This window comes from Syngnathus scovelli, chromosome 7 (assembly GCF_024217435.2).
Source record: "Syngnathus scovelli strain Florida chromosome 7, RoL_Ssco_1.2, whole genome shotgun sequence".
Lineage (NCBI taxonomy): Eukaryota > Metazoa > Chordata > Actinopteri > Syngnathiformes > Syngnathidae > Syngnathus > Syngnathus scovelli.
Window position 1 is genome coordinate 16,833,045 of NC_090853.1, and position 19,122 is coordinate 16,852,166.

Below are 19,122 nucleotides of genomic sequence, written 5' to 3' on the forward strand. Positions count from 1 at the left end.
CTCGAAATAGCAGCCCATTTGAACAAGTTAGGAGGCAAGATAGGTTTGCCCAAAGGTCACACAAAAAGACCATCAGTGTTTTTAGTTGCACCCCGTTTTTCCCAAGAGAGTCGTTCCTGGGAGGGGCTCTGAGACTGCATGTCAAGCAACACATCAGGGGAGATGTGTGACATCGAATCATGATCAGTGAGAGACGAGAGGACATGGAGCAGGCCTTCTGCAGCGGCCTTAGCGGATTTGTCAGCAAAAGCATTACCAAGAGAAACAGGATCAGATCTTGCAGTGTGAGCAGCACATTTGCAAACAGCCACCTTTAAAGGTAGCTGGACAGCGTCCAAAAGTTGAGTTAGTAATGTGGAATGGGTGACGGGTTTCCCTGTAGAAGTTATCATGCCACGGTTGCTCCACTGCTGAGCAAAAACGTGCACTGTAGCAAAAGCATACTGACTATCAGTCCAGATAGTGACGGACTTGTTTGCAAACAATTTGCAGGCCCCAGTCAAAGCAATGAGCTCAGCGGCCTGTGCTGACATATAGGATGGCAGTTTAGCAGCCTCCAAGACTTCGTCGGCAGTAACAATGGCATACCCAGTAAGGGTCACTCCAGAATCATTTTTCTTAGAAGACCCATCAACAAAAACCACATCACCATCTGGCAGAGGCGTGTCTTCCAAATCAGGCCGAGCCTTTGCAATCTGTTGGGCAGCATCGACACAATCATGGAATTCACCGTCGTCAGGAAGGGCAATGAGAGTGGCAGGATTGAGTGTCGTGCATCTTTCAACGGTCAGGTGCGGCTGAGACAGCAACGTAGCCATGCAAGAAAGATGACGTGCAGGCGACAGAAAAGTCACTCAATCAATCAATCTGACAATCAATTAATCAATCAATCAATCACACAGGTGTTAACTAAGTTGTAATTATATTGCAAGCAATTCCTAATCCTACTTTACCTTTGTATAAGGCACAGGTGTCAAATTGTGCTTCATATTCATGTCATTACTCGAATTGCAAATTATCTTCCCTCTTAATAATGTTGTAAGTTTAAATATTAGACCAGTTTGTATTTGTCTGATTTGAAAGCGAGTTACTCGTCAGCTTGTTTTGCAACTCCCACAATATGAGGCGCTCACACATCTACTCGGGTATGACAGTCATACCGGCCCTCCAAAAGAAGCCATGACTACACCGCGGCCCTTGAACAAATGAGTTTGACACCCCTGGCACAAGGGATAGCCTTCTCATTGATCAATCGCGTATCTTAAATCATGCTTTTTCTCCTTTGAAGCAACTATGTACTTCAAACCCAAACGGCACCATTTTATAGGGAAAAATTTGTCGAATTTATTCGTTGTCGACATAACACTGGTCGCAAATTTGCATGTAGAGCATTTTTGAGTTGTTGATCATAGACATCAGTTGAACACTCTTTCTGGTCTGTGTCTAAAGTCTTCAAACAACTTATCTTGTTTTTGTTTAGTTCGGCCAATGTCTGTATAATTTGCTCTATGTTGGAATTTTATTTTTATCCTGCCCAATAGTTGGTCAATTCGTATTTGTAATGGCACCCTGTTATATTCCAATGGACGGCCCTGGAGATCAAAAGGACTCCAGGTGCCTTTAACGCTTGCCCAATGTTTGGTTAAGGATGCCATGAAAACCTGTTGTACTTCATCACCTCTCAAATTACAGGAAGCAATGAGTTGTTTAATTTGGGGTACAAAGACGGAAAGGATGGTTCGCTTTGCCGTGCCACAACATCTGTCTTTGTAATTTGATCATTTTTCTCATCTTCATTCATCACATTCTTAGCTGCAATTCTTAAGCGAGCTCGCGCTGACACTGTGTCATCATCTTCCTGTCTGTGCAACAGCAAGTTCTTTTTTACCTTTTCTTCGTCTTCCTTATCTTTCACTTTTCCTCTCATCTGGGAAAATGAGAATGTAATTTTGCTTTTTAATTTTTAATTTTAAGTCTTGCAAAATTGCTATATCCTTACTGCACCGAGATAAACTGTTAAACATATCTTTAAACAAAAACAATCTATGCTCCTGCAGAGACTCTTCAAAATGGGACCCAAATGTCAGATTACAAATCAAACCTCCTCCTTCACTCTCACATTTTTTGATAGAACAGTCTACTTAGCTAGACACTGTCATATCATACTAAATAATGGCCTGCAAATTAAATATAATGTTGTTGCTGTGGTCCCTCAAAACATGTGACTAGAATTTGGACAATTACTAACCCCCATCAATTGATAAATTATCTCCTCACTAAAGTCCTAGCCTGTTAACCTATCTGCATCATGAAGACATTTGCAATGCAGGGGATTAGAGAATAATAATAACACCATTGATTTCTAATCATTAACCTAATTTTATCCAGTTCTACAATGTATGTTTTCTCTTACTCTCACATTTTTATGAGGGTTGGGCACTCTCCTCGTCGGATGAGTTTCTGCCCACAACCGTCATATTATTCTATAATTTCTAATTTTTACATTTAACAATGCAAATCTGATAAACCATTGTCTAGCACACCGTTTTCGTGCACCAATTTAGCGCAATTCCAACCTTTATAACGAACTGATACACAAAGACAAACATACACAGAAACAAACACACGGGCCCACAACATAGACATAACAATCTTCCCAGCTGATAACAAGGGTGGGGGGAGCAACTGAAGTGCGGAGAGCCTCGCCACCGCCACGTCGCATAATGCAACCACCTCTGTCCAAAATATGCATTTGTCAAGATATTTTATATTTTCTGTGTCGACCCCTTGCATTTTAATTCATGTCGGGGTAGCGGCTTTTGTTTGCTATTTGATTTTCCCATGGTTTATTTCTCTAAATTTCAGAGTTGGCAATTCGAATGGCACCTACAGTGTCCTAAAGCCAATTTAATTCACAGGACAGTGGTAAAATATTCTGTGGTAAGTCTCCTTTCCTCTCCTTCCACACAAAGCCACTGTCTACAATCCTGTTTTATATAAAGGAGAGCTCAAATGAGATCACTCTCAGTCAAACCATACACACACACACAATGCGCACTCTTATCGTCTCACAGGCAAGCAGGGGAGTCCGCCCTCCCGTGGATTTTAACAAACTCTTTAACCTTCCTATACTAAGGAAAAACTTATTTTTGCCTTATTCTTAAAGTAGATATAAAACCTATCTTTTCATGGATAAAGAAGCCAAACCAGCTAAACAAGAGTTAAGAAAAACACCACAGATGGCAGCAGAAAGCTAACACATTAGGAAGGCTAAGTTAGGAGGCCCCACGACACCTCAGCGGAATTTAACTGCTCCAAATTACCTGTACTTCTTTAGAAAACAGATGGGCCGCTCTCCCATGGAATTTAACTGACTTATCAGTCAGGGGACTCCATCATCCCAGCGGAATTTACTGTTTCTAATTGCACTTGATAGGGTCTAGAATTGTCAAGGTTTTAAGTGAGCTCTTGTCACTGCACTTTCATTACTTTCAACAGAATCAAGATTCGTACTCACAGTCTGCTGGGCCTTCTCCTCGGATGATCTCGTCAACCACTCCGGCGTCCAGCTGACTGATCGAGTCAGCCCCGTGAAAAGGGTTTCCTCTATATGCCTTGGCCAAGGACTTGTCCTGGGTCGAAAAGTCAGCTGGAATCCCGAAATAGGTCTATTGAGACCCCGGAACGAGCCCCCAAAAATCTGTTAGGTTCAAAATCAGCAAAAGGATCAGCAGACAAAACCAGTGAGGCAGAATATTGAGTCTTTTCTCGCGAGGAGTGCATTCAGACTTACAGCAATCCGACTACACTAAAAATGTTTTACACTCCTCGCTCTTTTTATTTGGAATGCCCTACCCACAGTGTGAGACGATTAGCCCTTAAGGGGGGGGGGGGAGATTGTGGCTTCGTCTCGTAAGAAAAGAAAAAGTAACGCACAAAGTGTTGCGTGCAGATATGGCTATATCAGCAAAACAGTTTAAGCGATATTCCGAGAGATAAAAAGAGAAAGTGACGTTCTTTAAGGAAGATCAGAAGGTTCATGACGCATTGTTTGACGTGTTGTTTTCACGATCTGTTCTGGTGGACGCTGAGCTGTCAGCAGCATCTTGTTTGACACAACCGTCATCTCGCCCCTGACCCAGCCGTAATCCTTCTGTTCTGTTGTACAAGATAAGAATAAGCAAGGCAAAGCAGCAAGCATACTGAACAGTAATATTGTGAATAAGTACTCATTAGAGAACGCATGATAACATATATACAATTTTTCTAACACTGATTACTTTAAACTGAATATTATTTATTGCTGTTATTTAATTTGATATTATATGTTTATTATTATTTTATCGTATTTTCTCAGCATAAAATGGCAGTTGGTCAAGAATGTTTATAGTTTGAATAATTATAATTTATTTTTTAATTTCAGGCAAAGTGATGCACTTTGAATCTGTTCTGTTACAGACTAAAAAAAACAATGTTATTAATAAAGTTATTCTTTATTGTAAGTTGATCTTTCTTTTTTATTTATTTTTTGTTTTCTTTAATGTTAATAAGGGTTAATATGAAGGGGGGGGCGTGAAATATTTTCTTCTCCCTGGGGGGGCATCACAGAGAATAATTGAGAAGCACTGGGTTCAAGGGACCACAGCCACTCATGCACACAAATTTACCCATGACGTATAACTGGTAATATAATTTATAAAATAAAATAAAAAAAATAAAACTTTACATTTGATAGCATACGAGAGCAGACATTCTCTGAATGAAAAACTTGAAAATTAAATTGGAAAATGTTTCTGCAGGTTTGGGTTGGCACTGTTGGTGTAGGACCTCAAGGTAGAAAGCTCTGTGCCACCTTTCAACATTCTGAAACATATGCCTTCCAGGATGAAGTTGGTGCCCTGCTACTGAATGTCTGCAAAGTTGTGCCCAAGGGTGTGCTTTGCTTCTTGCCTTCCTACAAGGTAAATATGTACACATATCAATTTAAAAGAAAAAATCTGCTAAGTGTATTTGGCCTCCGGTGATGTACAACATTTCAGCATTGTGAGCACAGCAACTGTTATAAAGGCTGGCTAAAAGTGAGCCATGATTTACAATGTCAGTCTCACGTTTTGGACTTCATATTTCTGGGAATGTCACGGTGGTTGCTGTGTGTCCATTTGAAGGCTTTTTGTCATGTTTGATTTCTTGGATCTTATTTGGATTAATAACATAAATTAATGACTTGGTTACGGATTCGACACTAGGAAAGAAATACGGACATTAACTGATGTTTGGAGATTCTGAATTTAAGAAATCTTGTCAGGTAAGTATTGAGGAGCTAGTAACTGTAACAGATTATTATTACTGTATTTTTCGGACTAAACGTCGCTCCGGAATATAGGTCGCATTAGCCATAAAATGCACAATAATGTGAAAAAAAACATATACCGTAATTTCCGGACTATAAGGCGCACCGGACTATAAGCCGCACCAGCGAAAATTCAGGGGTATTTTAGTTTTTTTCTTACATAAGCCGCACCAGACTATAGGACGCACGTGCACATGAGACAGTACACAGAAAGCCGTAAAAATCCATAAATACGCCGCGCCGCCATTTAAGCCTCAGGGTTCAAAGTAACCTTCTGAATAAAATGCATTAAAAGTTCACATTCATTACAACTTGTTTTTGGTGAGCAAAATGTCAGAAGAATTGAATTTAAATGCTGATTGATTGGGTTTTAATACAATGCTGATGGTCCAAACAGCGCCACTGCTTTGTGTAATCTCTGAGTCACATGGCAGAGTAAGAGAAAGGGTTTAGAGCCCTTTGACGCAGGTCACCTAGCGTGCATTCCTACTAAAGCTCATAATAGTCACAAGCAACACAGCCAGAATAAGCAGCAGCCATAGTAGTGTTTCAAAATAGTATTTTTGTTGTTGTTTTTTTCTTCACGATACCGCACAACAGTGGTCCACAGCCTTTTTACGAGTGTATAAAAGTGATCATGTCATCACAAAAATCACAAAAACAATCTTATATAAGCCGCACCTGACTATAAGCCGCAGGGTTAAAAATTTTGGAAAAAAAGTTGCGGCTTATAGTCCGGAAATTACGGTACAAGTCGCTCCCGAGTATAAATCACATTTTGGGGGAAATTTATTCGACAAAATCCAACACCAACAACAGACATGAACGAGCAACAACAGGCTAAACGATAGGTATGCTAACGTGACATAAACACAAAGGAAGAGCTGAGAACGGACCTGACGTAACATTTAGTTATTCAAAAAACTATTACATAAATAACACGTTTATAAAACCATCTGTGTCACTCCAATTCATTAAATCCATCGATCGTCCTTTATGTCAACAATGGGTGCGCGCCGCTGACGGCGCTTGCACTTCAAAATATTCCACAGGCCCATATAACGATATATAAATTATACTATATCAAATAACTATTATATAAGCAATAATATTATCAAACCATCTGTGTCACTCCAAATCATTAAATCCATCGATCAAATTCCTCGTCCTTTGTCAACAACGCCGCGCGTGCGCCCTGACGTCAGCCTCATCGTTATTCCACAGATCTAGTATATAACTATATTGTAGCGTTAAAGTACAAGGAAAGACTTTGGTTTGATAAACGTCTCTTTATTTAATAAAACAAGAGTTCATCGAGCCAACAAGTACTGAATTGTAACGATAAAAACATATACAAGTTGCTACACAAAATAAAATATATCAAATAATTATAACATAAATAGTTAACCGCCACACGGCCCCAAGCACCGGTGTCGACTTCGAGGCGTGTGGCGTCGTGGACTTCCATCCTCGGAGGTGGCACTTCCAGCCACGGAGGTGGAAGAGAGCTCCATAGAATAGGACCGGGCGTGCGTAAAAGCCATGTCCGAGCCCCATCCACCGTCCCCGGACAGCTACCCGGCCGATCGCGGTTTCACTTTATGAAAAAATTCACATATAAGTCGCTCCTCAGTATAAATCACCCCCCACCCAAATTATGGAAAAAAAACGCGACTTATCGTCAGAAAAATACGGTATTATTATTTTCATTATTAATTGTAATAATTATTATTATTACCGTAATTCCCGGACTATGCGACACGACTTTTTGCACATGCATTGAACCCTGTGGTTTATAGTCTGGTGCGGCTTCTCCATGGATTTTTCATGATTTTTATGATATTGTAAAATGATTTGTTTTGGTTAAACAAGGTAATAGAAATGATGACATTTCATGTAAAACACCTGCATCTTATAGTCCAGCACATCTTATATATATATATCGAGCCATGCCCATCTGAAGCAGTTCTTGATCCCGTTGGACTTGTCTATTTCCCTGGCACGATCCTCGTCTTTTTTCTCCAAAACTTTCGCCATGCTGGCGAAAACCTTTGCTGAGTAGGCCCTAGAACAGATATGGGCACACTACGGCCCGCGGGCCACATCCAGCCCACGGGGCCGTTTAATCCGGCCCGCCAATCCTGAATAAATAGTATTATTAATTTTTTGGGGGTCATTTTCCCTGCAATTACTATGTTTCCCCAGTAGATGGGGAAGCGCCCGCCTGCGCATTTACTCCCGGGAGCCGTGTCAGAAAGCACGGTGCACACTCACAAGTGCGTGCGCGTACTCAGTAGTACGGACGCAGCGCACTCCGCGCTCTATTTCATCTATCAGTGCCGAATTTCGAGCGTAGGCTGTGACGTCAGTATTCTCGTAATTCGCGCGCTGAGCTTTCAGATACAGTTTTACGCTAATGCCACCCACAAACCTTCCCCTGGAATCCTTCCATTAAAATGAGTGGCCCGAAGAAAAGAAAGGTGGACACTGAGTGCCGAATGTTAAAAAAGAGTGGACAATTTGGCTCGACCTACGTGTGTGAGAAGACGTTCTCAGCCACATGAACATCAACAAAGCCCGTCACAGATCTAGGTTAACGGACCGACACCTCGGCTCTATCCTAAGAATTACCACAACAAATTTTACTCCAGACTATGATGCACTGGCAAAAAAGCGAAACCAACAATACTATTGATTTCTTTATTACTTTATTTAGATGTATTCTTTCAGTGATTCTTCAAGATAATGTATTTGGTCAGAATGTTTGCCGTTGGATGTGATTTCGCCTCATTAGATAAACATTTCATAAATCTGACCTGCAGGCGCTGAAGTGATGGAAAATGTTATTCATCATAACAGTGTCGTATTTAATAAGAATCGCTAAAGTGATGGAAAATGTTATTCATCATAACAGTGTCATATTTACTGATAGTAGTTTTTTGGTGAAATTTTTTTTGATGCTGTTAATAAATGCATTTGTTTTCAAAAGGTTTTTTTTCATATCCATGCTTTAGTATCTACTAAAAGTAAAAACCTTTTATGCAATGACCTTTACATGTCATTTATATTACTTCACACAAACACTACATCCATCTGCTCCTGGTTCGGCCCGACGGTCAAAATTTAGAACCCAATTCGGCCCGCAAGTCAAAAAGTTTGCCCACCCCTGCACTAGATCCATCCAACTAAATAACTAATCTACAAGTAATGAAAACTTAATCGCAAATTCACATTGTGGCGGTGTAAAAACACTTTGCTCTCCACGTAAGTTAAGTTAACAAGTGGAAATGATGTGACGAAGGTAGTGCCAAAATGCTGCCGAAAATAAGGGGGATGTTGTTGCATCACTGCTGCCCGTTAGTTAGGTTTACAGAGGCAAGCCGATTTACGTACTCACAGCTTAACTAATTTTGCCTTGAGATGTGCCAAAAGATGCTGTCGCAGTAGGCGGGCGAATGCTCGCAAGTTGCCGAGGCTAACGTTGTTACCCCCCACCCCCCCTTGTGTCAGATTGTTCACCAAAGAGACGAGAGTTCTTTGTTACAGATGTTTACTCTGATCTTAATTCTTTGAAATCACAGCCACAACCTAAAACTGGTGATGACATGAATAAGTTAAGTAAAGTATCCGGTTGCTCACTGGCAGGCCAAAGTGGTATACGCTCACACAATGCAAAGCTACTGTCATGCACCAGAGAGTTTGAGAAATGAATAAACAAAATGGGTCAGACAAAGAACAAAGCAGACTATTTGGCTGTCCGCCATGGTCTCATCATCTTTTTTTTAAGGTTATTTTTCAGCTACGAAAATCTTTATCCCAGCAAAAGACAATTGAAAGGATCTAGGGCAACTTATTAACTTGCGATGATGCGTCGTAAATCGGCCGTTAACTACTGCGCTGTCATGACGTCGTCTTCCCGCGTCCTTCCCAGAAACAGGAAGTGCGCTCGAAGTTGGATTTACTTTCGTTTCTATTGTAACTTAATATTAATAACACACTTCTACAAACTTAGACTTAGACTTAGACTTAGACTTAGACTCAACTTTATTAATCCCTTGGGATTACTCCTTCAGGGAAATTCAGGCCCCAGCAGTATCCATACCACAGAGCGGGTATACAAAAGACACACAGATGGCATGAGCGCAACTCAATAGGCCCTCATAAGGCTGCCATACAATGGCGCCACAAAGAAAGCCAGAAAGTGCGAAAGATAAACTATATACAAATAAGAAATAAAAATAAATTCACACAAAAATAATTTGCACACCATGCAAAACTTGAAGCTTCGCCAGAGCCGCAACAGCTCCGCCCAGCGGCGAAAGACACAACTGCTTCGACTTCAGCAGTTACACCTCCTATATACCGTATTTGCCGGTGTATTGGTCGACCTTTTTCGATCCAAAATCGACCGAAAAAAATCGACCTCGACTTATACACCGAGTCATAAAATTTAACTTCGTATTCATCGCTTCAAATGTGATGGTAACCAAGGCCGTTTCTCATGCATCTCATTGTGCGTTGCACTTAGAAAATTTGAACCGGGCGGCGTGCGCGAGTGCGCGGCCCGCTGGAAGTCGAATAAGGCGCCGCGATCTCCTCCGCGGTGCTTATAAACAGCCGATCCGCTCGGCGGGGGCTATTTTCGGCCACTTGGCGCGTGCGCACGGCCTCCCGGATGTGCCGGGCGGGTGCGCGAGCTCGCCGGCCGCTGGAAGTCGAATGAGGCGCCGCGATCTCCTCCGCGGTGCTGATAAACAGCCGATCCGCTCGGCGGGGGCTATTTTCGGCCACTTGCCGCGTGCGCACGGCCTCCCGGATGTGCCGGGTGGGTGCGCGAGCTCGCCGGCCGCTGGAAGTCGAATGAGGCGCCGCGATCTCCTCCGCGGTGCTTATAAACAGCCGATCCGCTCGGCGGGGGCTATTTTTGGCCACTTGGCGCGTGCGCACGGCCTCCCGGATGTGCCGGGCGGGTGCGCGAGCTCGCCGGCCGCTGGAAGTCGAATGAGGCGCCGCGATCTCCTCCGCGGTGCTTATAAAGTGCCGATCCGCTCGGCTTGAAGCTATTTCCGGCCTCCCGTTGGTGCCGGGCGGCGTGCGCGAGCTCGCCGGCCGCGATCTCCTCCGCGGTGCTTATAAACAGCCGCATGCGCACGGCCTCCCGGAATTTGAACACATTTCGTCAATAAATTTCGCATATTGAATTTTGAAGTTTAATATAATGCAACAATTGAGCTCGACTTATACAAAGGATATATCATAAAATCGTAAATTTCCGTCGAATTTTAGGGGGTCGACTTATACACCGAGTCGACCTGTACACCGGCACATACGGTATATATAAAAAAAAAATCTCAACGGATTTACATGATTCACGAAAATGATACTTTCGACAGCAAAAAAACACAGAAATCCGCGGATCCGCGGAAAATTCTTATCCCTGGATATGGACTCAAACACCTCATCTGCACTATTATTACTCGATCTTAGAGCTTCCTTCGACACTGTCGATCACAACATACTATTTGATCGCCTTGAAACCTTCGTTGGTATTTCGACGCCGGCACTTTCTTAGTTTAGTTTTTATCTCTCAGAGAGGACCCACCTCTCCATGGCAACACGACCTCTGAGTTCATTAATGTTACTTGTGGTGTCACGATGATGCTGATCTGTAGTTGGACCTACTATATACTATATACTATATATAAATATAATACACTATATTTATATGATTCCGCATGGGGACATTATAGGTACATATAATATTGGTTTTCATTGTTATGCGGATGACACCCAATTATATATGCCGTTAGAAATGACAAATCCGCGGGATTGTTGTAATCCTGAAGTGTGTCTTGCTGAGATTAAACAACAGATGTCTCTCCATTTCCTACTTCCTAACCCAGATAAAACCGAGATGTTGATAATTGGTCCTGCTTGTAATCAGCACCTATTTAAGGAAACCGCTGTCTAGCTAGATAAATTACCCAAAGTGATACTGTAACGAATCTTTGTTTAATATATAACCAAACTCTCTCTTTTCAAAAACACATTAAAAACATACCGTATTTTCTGGATTATAAATTGCTTCAGAGTACAAGTCGCACCAGCCATAAAATGCAAAATAAAGAAGGCACTGGAGTATCAGTCGCATTTGGGGGAAAATGTATTTAATAAAATCCAACACCAAGAACAGACATAAAATAAAAATAGAATAAAGGCAACAACAAGCTGGATAATTGTATGATATGCTAATGTTACATGACAAACAATGAACTGAGAACATGCCTGGTATGTTAACATAACATATTAAGAGTTATTCAGATAACTATAGCATAAATAAAAACAAACATGTTAACCAAACCACCCTTGTCACTCCAAATCACTAAATCCAATGAAATTGTTATCCTTTGTGTCACTTTTAAACAACTCCGCTAACTCCGGTGGTAGAAGTTGCGGCGCTTTCTTTTCTACGTCACTTACGTCAGACTCGTCAGTTGCCAACACAGGCCTCGAGTGCCCTCTTGCGGTTTAGTGTGAAAATAACATATCAAATTATGTAATAATGTGTTAATAATTTCACACATAAATTGATCCAGAGTATAAGTCACACCCTATGAAAAAATACTGTGATTTATAGTCCGGAAAATACGGTAACTAGAAACTGCATTTTTTTTCCTCTCTGTAATATTGCTAAGATATGTCCGATCCTTTCAACTCGTGATGCGGAAATTATTATACATGCGTTCGTTACGTTGCGCCTTGAGTACTTTAATGTTTTGTTCTCTGGTCTTCCTAGGTCTAGTATTAAAAGTCTACAGTTGGTACAAAATTCTGCAGCTGGACTGCTCACAAGGAAGAGAAAGTTTGATCATATTGCCCCGGCACTAGCCAACTCTCATTGGCTCCCAGTCCACTTAAGATGTGACTTCAAGGATCTCTTACCAACCTACAAACCGGATTCCGTTGAAGTTGGGAAATTGTGTAAAATGTAAATAAAACCAAAATACAATGATTTGAAAAGCCTTCTCAACCCATATTCAATTGAATACACTACAAAGAGAACATTTAATGTTCAAACTGATAAACTTAACATTTTTTTGCCAAATAATAAGTAACTTCGAATTTCATGGCTGCAACACTTACAGTAGAAGTTGGGAAAGGTGGCAAAAAATACTGAGAAAGCTGAGAAAAGCTCATCAAACACCTATTTGGAACATCCCACATGTGATCAGGCTAATTGGGTACCATGCTTGGGTATAAAAGGAGCCTCTCCAAACATGCTCAGTCATTCACAACCAAGGATGGGGCGAGGTTCACCACTTAGTCTACAACTGCGTGAGAAAATAGTTGAACAGTTTAAGAAAAACATTGTTCAAAGCAAATGTGCAAAGAATTTAGGGTTTTCAACATCTACGGTCCAATATATCATCAAAAGGCACGTAAGCGCCACGGCCGGAAACCAAGACTGAATGACTGTGACCTTCGATCCCTCAGACGGCACTGCCTTAAAAACCGACATGAGTGTAGTCTGGTGCGGCTTCTCCATGGATTTTTCATGATTTTTATGATATTGTAAAATGATTTGTTTTGGTTAAACAAGGTAATAGAAATGATGACATTTCATGTAAAACACCTGCATCTTATAGTCCAGCACATCTTATATATATATATATCGAGCCATGCCCATCTGAAGCAGTTCTTGATCCCGTTGGACTTGTCTATTTCCCTGGCACGATCCTCGTCTTTTTTCTCCAAAACTTTCGCCATGCTGGCGAAAACCTTTGCTGAGTAGGCCCTAGAACAGATATGGGCACACTACGGCCCGCGGGCCACATCCAGCCCACGGGGCCGTTTAATCCGGCCCGCCAATCCTGAATAAATAGTATTATTAATTTTTTGGGGGTCATTTTCCCTGCAATTACTATGTTTCCCCAGTAGATGGGGAAGCGCCCGCCTGCGCATTTACTCCCGGGAGCCGTGTCAGAAAGCACGGTGCACACTCACAAGTGCGTGCGCGTACTCAGTAGTACGGACGCAGCGCACTCCGCGCTCTATTTCATCTATCAGTGCCGAATTTCGAGCGTAGGCTGTGACGTCAGTATTCTCGTAATTCGCGCGCTGAGCTTTCAGATACAGTTTTACGCTAATGCCACCCACAAACCTTCCCCTGGAATCCTTCCATTAAAATGAGTGGCCCGAAGAAAAGAAAGGTGGACACTGAGTGCCGAATGTTAAAAAAGAGTGGACAATTTGGCTCGACCTACGTGTGTGAGAAGACGTTCTCAGCCACATGAACATCAACAAAGCCCGTCACAGATCTAGGTTAACGGACCGACACCTCGGCTCTATCCTAAGAATTACCACAACAAATTTTACTCCAGACTATGATGCACTGGCAAAAAAGCGAAACCAACAATACTATTGATTTCTTTATTACTTTATTTAGATGTATTCTTTCAGTGATTCTTCAAGATAATGTATTTGGTCAGAATGTTTGCCGTTGGATGAGATTTCGCCTCATTAGATAAACATTTCATAAATCTGACCTGCAGGCGCTGAAGTGATGGAAAATGTTATTCATCATAACAGTGTCGTATTTAATAAGAATCGCTAAAGTGATGGAAAATGTTATTCATCATAACAGTGTCATATTTACTGATAGTAGTTTTTTGGTGAAATTTTTTTTGATGCTGTTAATAAATGCATTTGTTTTCAAAAGGTTTTTTTTCATATCCATGCTTTAGTATCTACTAAAAGTAAAAACCTTTTATGCAATGACCTTTACATGTCATTTATATTACTTCACACAAACACTACATCCATCTGCTCCTGGTTCGGCCCGACGGTCAAAATTTAGAACCCAATTCGGCCCGCAAGTCAAAAAGTTTGCCCACCCCTGCACTAGATCCATCCAACTAAATAACTAATCTACAAGTAATGAAAACTTAATCGCAAATTCACATTGTGGCGGTGTAAAAACACTTTGCTCTCCACGTAAGTTAAGTTAACAAGTGGAAATGATGTGACGAAGGTAGTGCCAAAATGCTGCCGAAAATAAGGGGGATGTTGTTGCATCACTGCTGCCCGTTAGTTAGGTTTACAGAGGCAAGCCGATTTACGTACTCACAGCTTAACTAATTTTGCCTTGAGATGTGCCAAAAGATGCTGTCGCAGTAGGCGGGCGAATGCTCGCAAGTTGCCGAGGCTAACGTTGTTACCCCCCACCCCCCCTTGTGTCAGATTGTTCACCAAAGAGACGAGAGTTCTTTGTTACAGATGTTTACTCTGATCTTAATTCTTTGAAATCACAGCCACAACCTAAAACTGGTGATGACATGAATAAGTTAAGTAAAGTATCCGGTTGCTCACTGGCAGGCCAAAGTGGTATACGCTCACACAATGCAAAGCTACTGTCATGCACCAGAGAGTTTGAGAAATGAATAAACAAAATGGGTCAGACAAAGAACAAAGCAGACTATTTGGCTGTCCGCCATGGTCTCATCATCTTTTTTTTAAGGTTATTTTTCAGCTACGAAAATCTTTATCCCAGCAAAAGACAATTGAAAGGATCTAGGGCAACTTATTAACTTGCGATGATGCGTCGTAAGTCGGCCGTTAACTACTGCGCTGTCATGACGTCGTCTTCCCGCGTCCTTCCCAGAAACAGGAAGTGCGCTCGAAGTTGGATTTACTTTCGTTTCTATTGTAACTTAATATTAATAACACACTTCTACAAACTTAGACTTAGACTTAGACTTAGACTTAGACTCAACTTTATTAATCCCTTGGGATTACTCCTTCAGGGAAATTCAGGCCCCAGCAGTATCCATACCACAGAGCGGGTATACAAAAGACACACAGATGGCATGAGCGCAACTCAATAGGCCCTCATAAGGCTGCCATACAATGGCGCCACAAAGAAAGCCAGAAAGTGCGAAAGATAAACTATATACAAATAAGAAATAAAAATAAATTCACACAAAAATAATTTGCACACCATGCAAAACTTGAAGCTTCGCCAGAGCCGCAACAGCTCCGCCCAGCGGCGAAAGACACAACTGCTTCGACTTCAGCAGTTACACCTCCTATATACCGTATTTGCCGGTGTATTGGTCGACCTTTTTCGATCCAAAATCGACCGAAAAAAATCGACCTCGACTTATACACCGAGTCATAAAATTTAACTTCGTATTCATCGCTTCAAATGTGATGGTAACCAAGGCCGTTTCTCATGCATCACATTGTGCGTTGCACTTAGAAAATTTGAACCGGGCGGCGTGCGCGAGTGCGCGGCCCGCTGGAAGTCGAATAAGGCGCCGCGATCTCCTCCGCGGTGCTTATAAACAGCCGATCCGCTCGGCGGGGGCTATTTTCGGCCACTTGGCGCGTGCGCACGGCCTCCCGGATGTGCCGGGCGGGTGCGCGAGCTCGCCGGCCGCTGGAAGTCGAATGAGGCGCCGCGATCTCCTCCGCGGTGCTGATAAACAGCCGATCCGCTCGGCGGGGGCTATTTTCGGCCACTTGCCGCGTGCGCACGGCCTCCCGGATGTGCCGGGTGGGTGCGCGAGCTCGCCGGCCGCTGGAAGTCGAATGAGGCGCCGCGATCTCCTCCGCGGTGCTTATAAACAGCCGATCCGCTCGGCGGGGGCTATTTTCGGCCACTTGGCGCGTGCGCACGGCCTCCCGGATGTGCCGGGCGGGTGCGCGAGCTCGCCGGCCGCTGGAAGTCGAATGAGGCGCCGCGATCTCCTCCGCGGTGCTTATAAAGTGCCGATCCGCTCGGCTTGAAGCTATTTCCGGCCTCCCGTTGGTGCCGGGCGGCGTGCGCGAGCTCGCCGGCCGCGATCTCCTCCGCGGTGCTTATAAACAGCCGCATGCGCACGGCCTCCCGGAATTTGAACACATTTCGTCAATAAATTTCGCATATTGAATTTTGAAGTTTAATATAATGCAACAATTGAGCTCGACTTATACAAAGGATATATCATAAAATCGTAAATTTCCGTCGAATTTTAGGGGGTCGACTTATACACCGAGTCGACCTGTACACCGGCACATACGGTATATATAAAAAAAAAATCTCAACGGATTTACATGATTCACGAAAATGATACTTTCGACAGCAAAAAAAACACAGAAATCCGCGGATCCGCGGAAAATTCTTATCCCTGGATATGGACTCAAACACCTCATCTGCACTATTATTACTCGATCTTAGAGCTTCCTTCGACACTGTCGATCACAACATACTATTTGATCGCCTTGAAACCTTCGTTGGTATTTCGACGCCGGCACTTTCTTAGTTTAGTTTTTATCTCTCAGAGAGGACCCACCTCTCCATGGCAACACGACCTCTGAGTTCATTAATGTTACTTGTGGTGTCACGATGATGCTGATCTGTAGTTGGACCTACTATATACTATATACTATATATAAATATAATACACTATATTTATATGATTCCGCATGGGGACATTATAGGTACATATAATATTGGTTTTCATTGTTATGCGGATGACACCCAATTATATATGCCGTTAGAAATGACAAATCCGCGGGATTGTTGTAATCCTGAAGTGTGTCTTGCTGAGATTAAACAACAGATGTCTCTCCATTTCCTACTTCCTAACCCAGATAAAACCGAGATGTTGATAATTGGTCCTGCTTGTAATCAGCACCTATTTAAGGAAACCGCTGTCTAGCTAGATAAATTACCCAAAGTGATACTGTAACGAATCTTTGTTTAATATATAACCAAACTCTCTCTTTTCAAAAACACATTAAAAACATACCGTATTTTCTGGATTATAAATTGCTTCAGAGTACAAGTCGCACCAGCCATAAAATGCAAAATAAAGAAGGCACTGGAGTATCAGTCGCATTTGGGGGAAAATGTATTTAATAAAATCCAACACCAAGAACAGACATAAAATAAAAATAGAATAAAGGCAACAACAAGCTGGATAATTGTATGATATGCTAATGTTACATGACAAACAATGAACTGAGAGCATGCCTGGTATGTTAACATAACATATTAAGAGTTATTCAGATAACTATAGCATAAATAAAAACAAACATGTTAACCAAACCACCCTTGTCACTCCAAATCACTAAATCCAGAGAAATTGTTATCCTTTGTGTCACTTTTAAACAACTCCGCTAACTCCGGTGGTAGAAGTTGCGGCGCTTTCTTTTCTACGTCACTTACGTCAGACTCGTCAGTTGCCAACACAGGCCTCGAGTGCCCTCTTGCGGTTTAGTGTGAAAATAACATATCAAATTATGTAATAATGTGTTAATAATTTCACACATAAATTGATCCAGAGTATAAGTCACACCCTATGAAAAAATACTGTGATTTATAGTCCGGAAAATACGGTAACTAGAAACTGCATTTTTTTTCCTCTCTGTAATATTGCTAAGATATGTCCGATCCTTTCAACTCGTGATGCGGAAATTATTATACATGCGTTCGTTACGTTGCGCCTTGAGTACTTTAATGTTTTGTTCTCTGGTCTTCCTAGGTCTAGTATTAAAAGTCTACAGTTGGTACAAAATTCTGCAGCTGGACTGCTCACAAGGAAGAGAAAGTTTGATCATATTGCCCCGGCACTAGCCAACTCTCATTGGCTCCCAGTCCACTTAAGATGTGACTTCAAGGATCTCTTACCAACCTACAAACCGGATTCCGTTGAAGTTGGGAAATTGTGTAAAATGTAAATAAAACCAAAATACAATGATTTGAAAAGCCTTCTCAACCCATATTCAATTGAATACACTACAAAGAGAACATTTAATGTTCAAACTGATAAACTTAACATTTTTTTGCCAAATAATAAGTAACTTCGAATTTCATGGCTGCAACACTTACAGTAGAAGTTGGGAAAGGTGGCAAAAAATACTGAGAAAGCTGAGAAAAGCTCATCAAACACCTATTTGGAACATCCCACATGTGATCAGGCTAATTGGGTACCATGCTTGGGTATAAAAGGAGCCTCTCCAAACATGCTCAGTCATTCACAACCAAGGATGGGGCGAGGTTCACCACTTAGTCTACAACTGCGTGAGAAAATAGTTGAACAGTTTAAGAAAAACATTGTTCAAAGCAAATGTGCAAAGAATTTAGGGTTTTCAACATCTACGGTCCAATATATCATCAAAAGGCACGTAAGCGCCACGGCCGGAAACCAAGACTGAATGACTGTGACCTTCGATCCCTCAGACGGCACTGCCTTAAAAACCGACATGAGTGTGTAAAGGATATCACCAAATGGGCTCAGGAAAACTTCAGAAAACCACTGTCAGTAAATACAGTTCATCACTACATCAGTAAGTGCGGGTTAAAACTCAACCATGCAAAGCAAAAGCCGTTCATGAACAACATCCAGTAGTGCCGCCGGGTTCTCTGGGCCCGAGCACATGAAAAATGGACTGATGCACAATGAAAAAGTGTTTTGTGGTCAGATGAGATCACTTTTCAAATTGTTTTTGGAAACACTGGGCGTTGTGTCCTCCGGACCAAAGAGAAAGCGGACCATTCGGACTGTTATCAACGCAAAGTTCAAAAGCCAACATCTGTGATGGTATGGGGGTGCATTAGTTCCCATGGCATAGGTGACTTACATTTCTGTGAAGGCAACATAAATGCTGAAAAGTACATACAGATTTTGGAGCAACATATGCTGCCGTCCAAGCGACATCTTTTTCATGGACGCTGCTGCTTATTTCAGCAAGATAATGCCAAGCCACAATATACACGTATAAGAACA

At 42.1% G+C, this 19,122-nt stretch overlaps 1 protein-coding gene across 29 annotated transcripts in view; it reads left to right on the forward strand.

The window, feature by feature from the left end:
• Positions 1–19,122, forward strand: part of brip1 (BRCA1 interacting helicase 1) — a 280,957-nt gene that overhangs the window by 107,941 nt on the left and 153,894 nt on the right. For 24 of the 29 annotated variants that reach the window (XR_007482710.2, XR_007482708.2, XR_007482712.2 and 21 more), the window contains 2 exons: positions 2,866–2,940; positions 4,800–4,961. The exons of 1 other annotated variant lie outside the window; for it this stretch is intronic. Coding sequence is in view for 24 of the 28 variants with exons in the window: in XM_049725680.2 (XP_049581637.1) it covers positions 2,866–2,940; positions 4,800–4,961 (237 nt within the window). In the remaining 4 variants the exon portion in view is untranslated. The remainder of the gene's footprint in view (positions 1–2,865; positions 2,941–4,799; positions 4,962–19,122) is intronic. 4 more of the 29 variants (XM_049725661.2, XM_049725666.2, XM_049725664.2 and 1 more) reach the window with 2 other exon arrangements.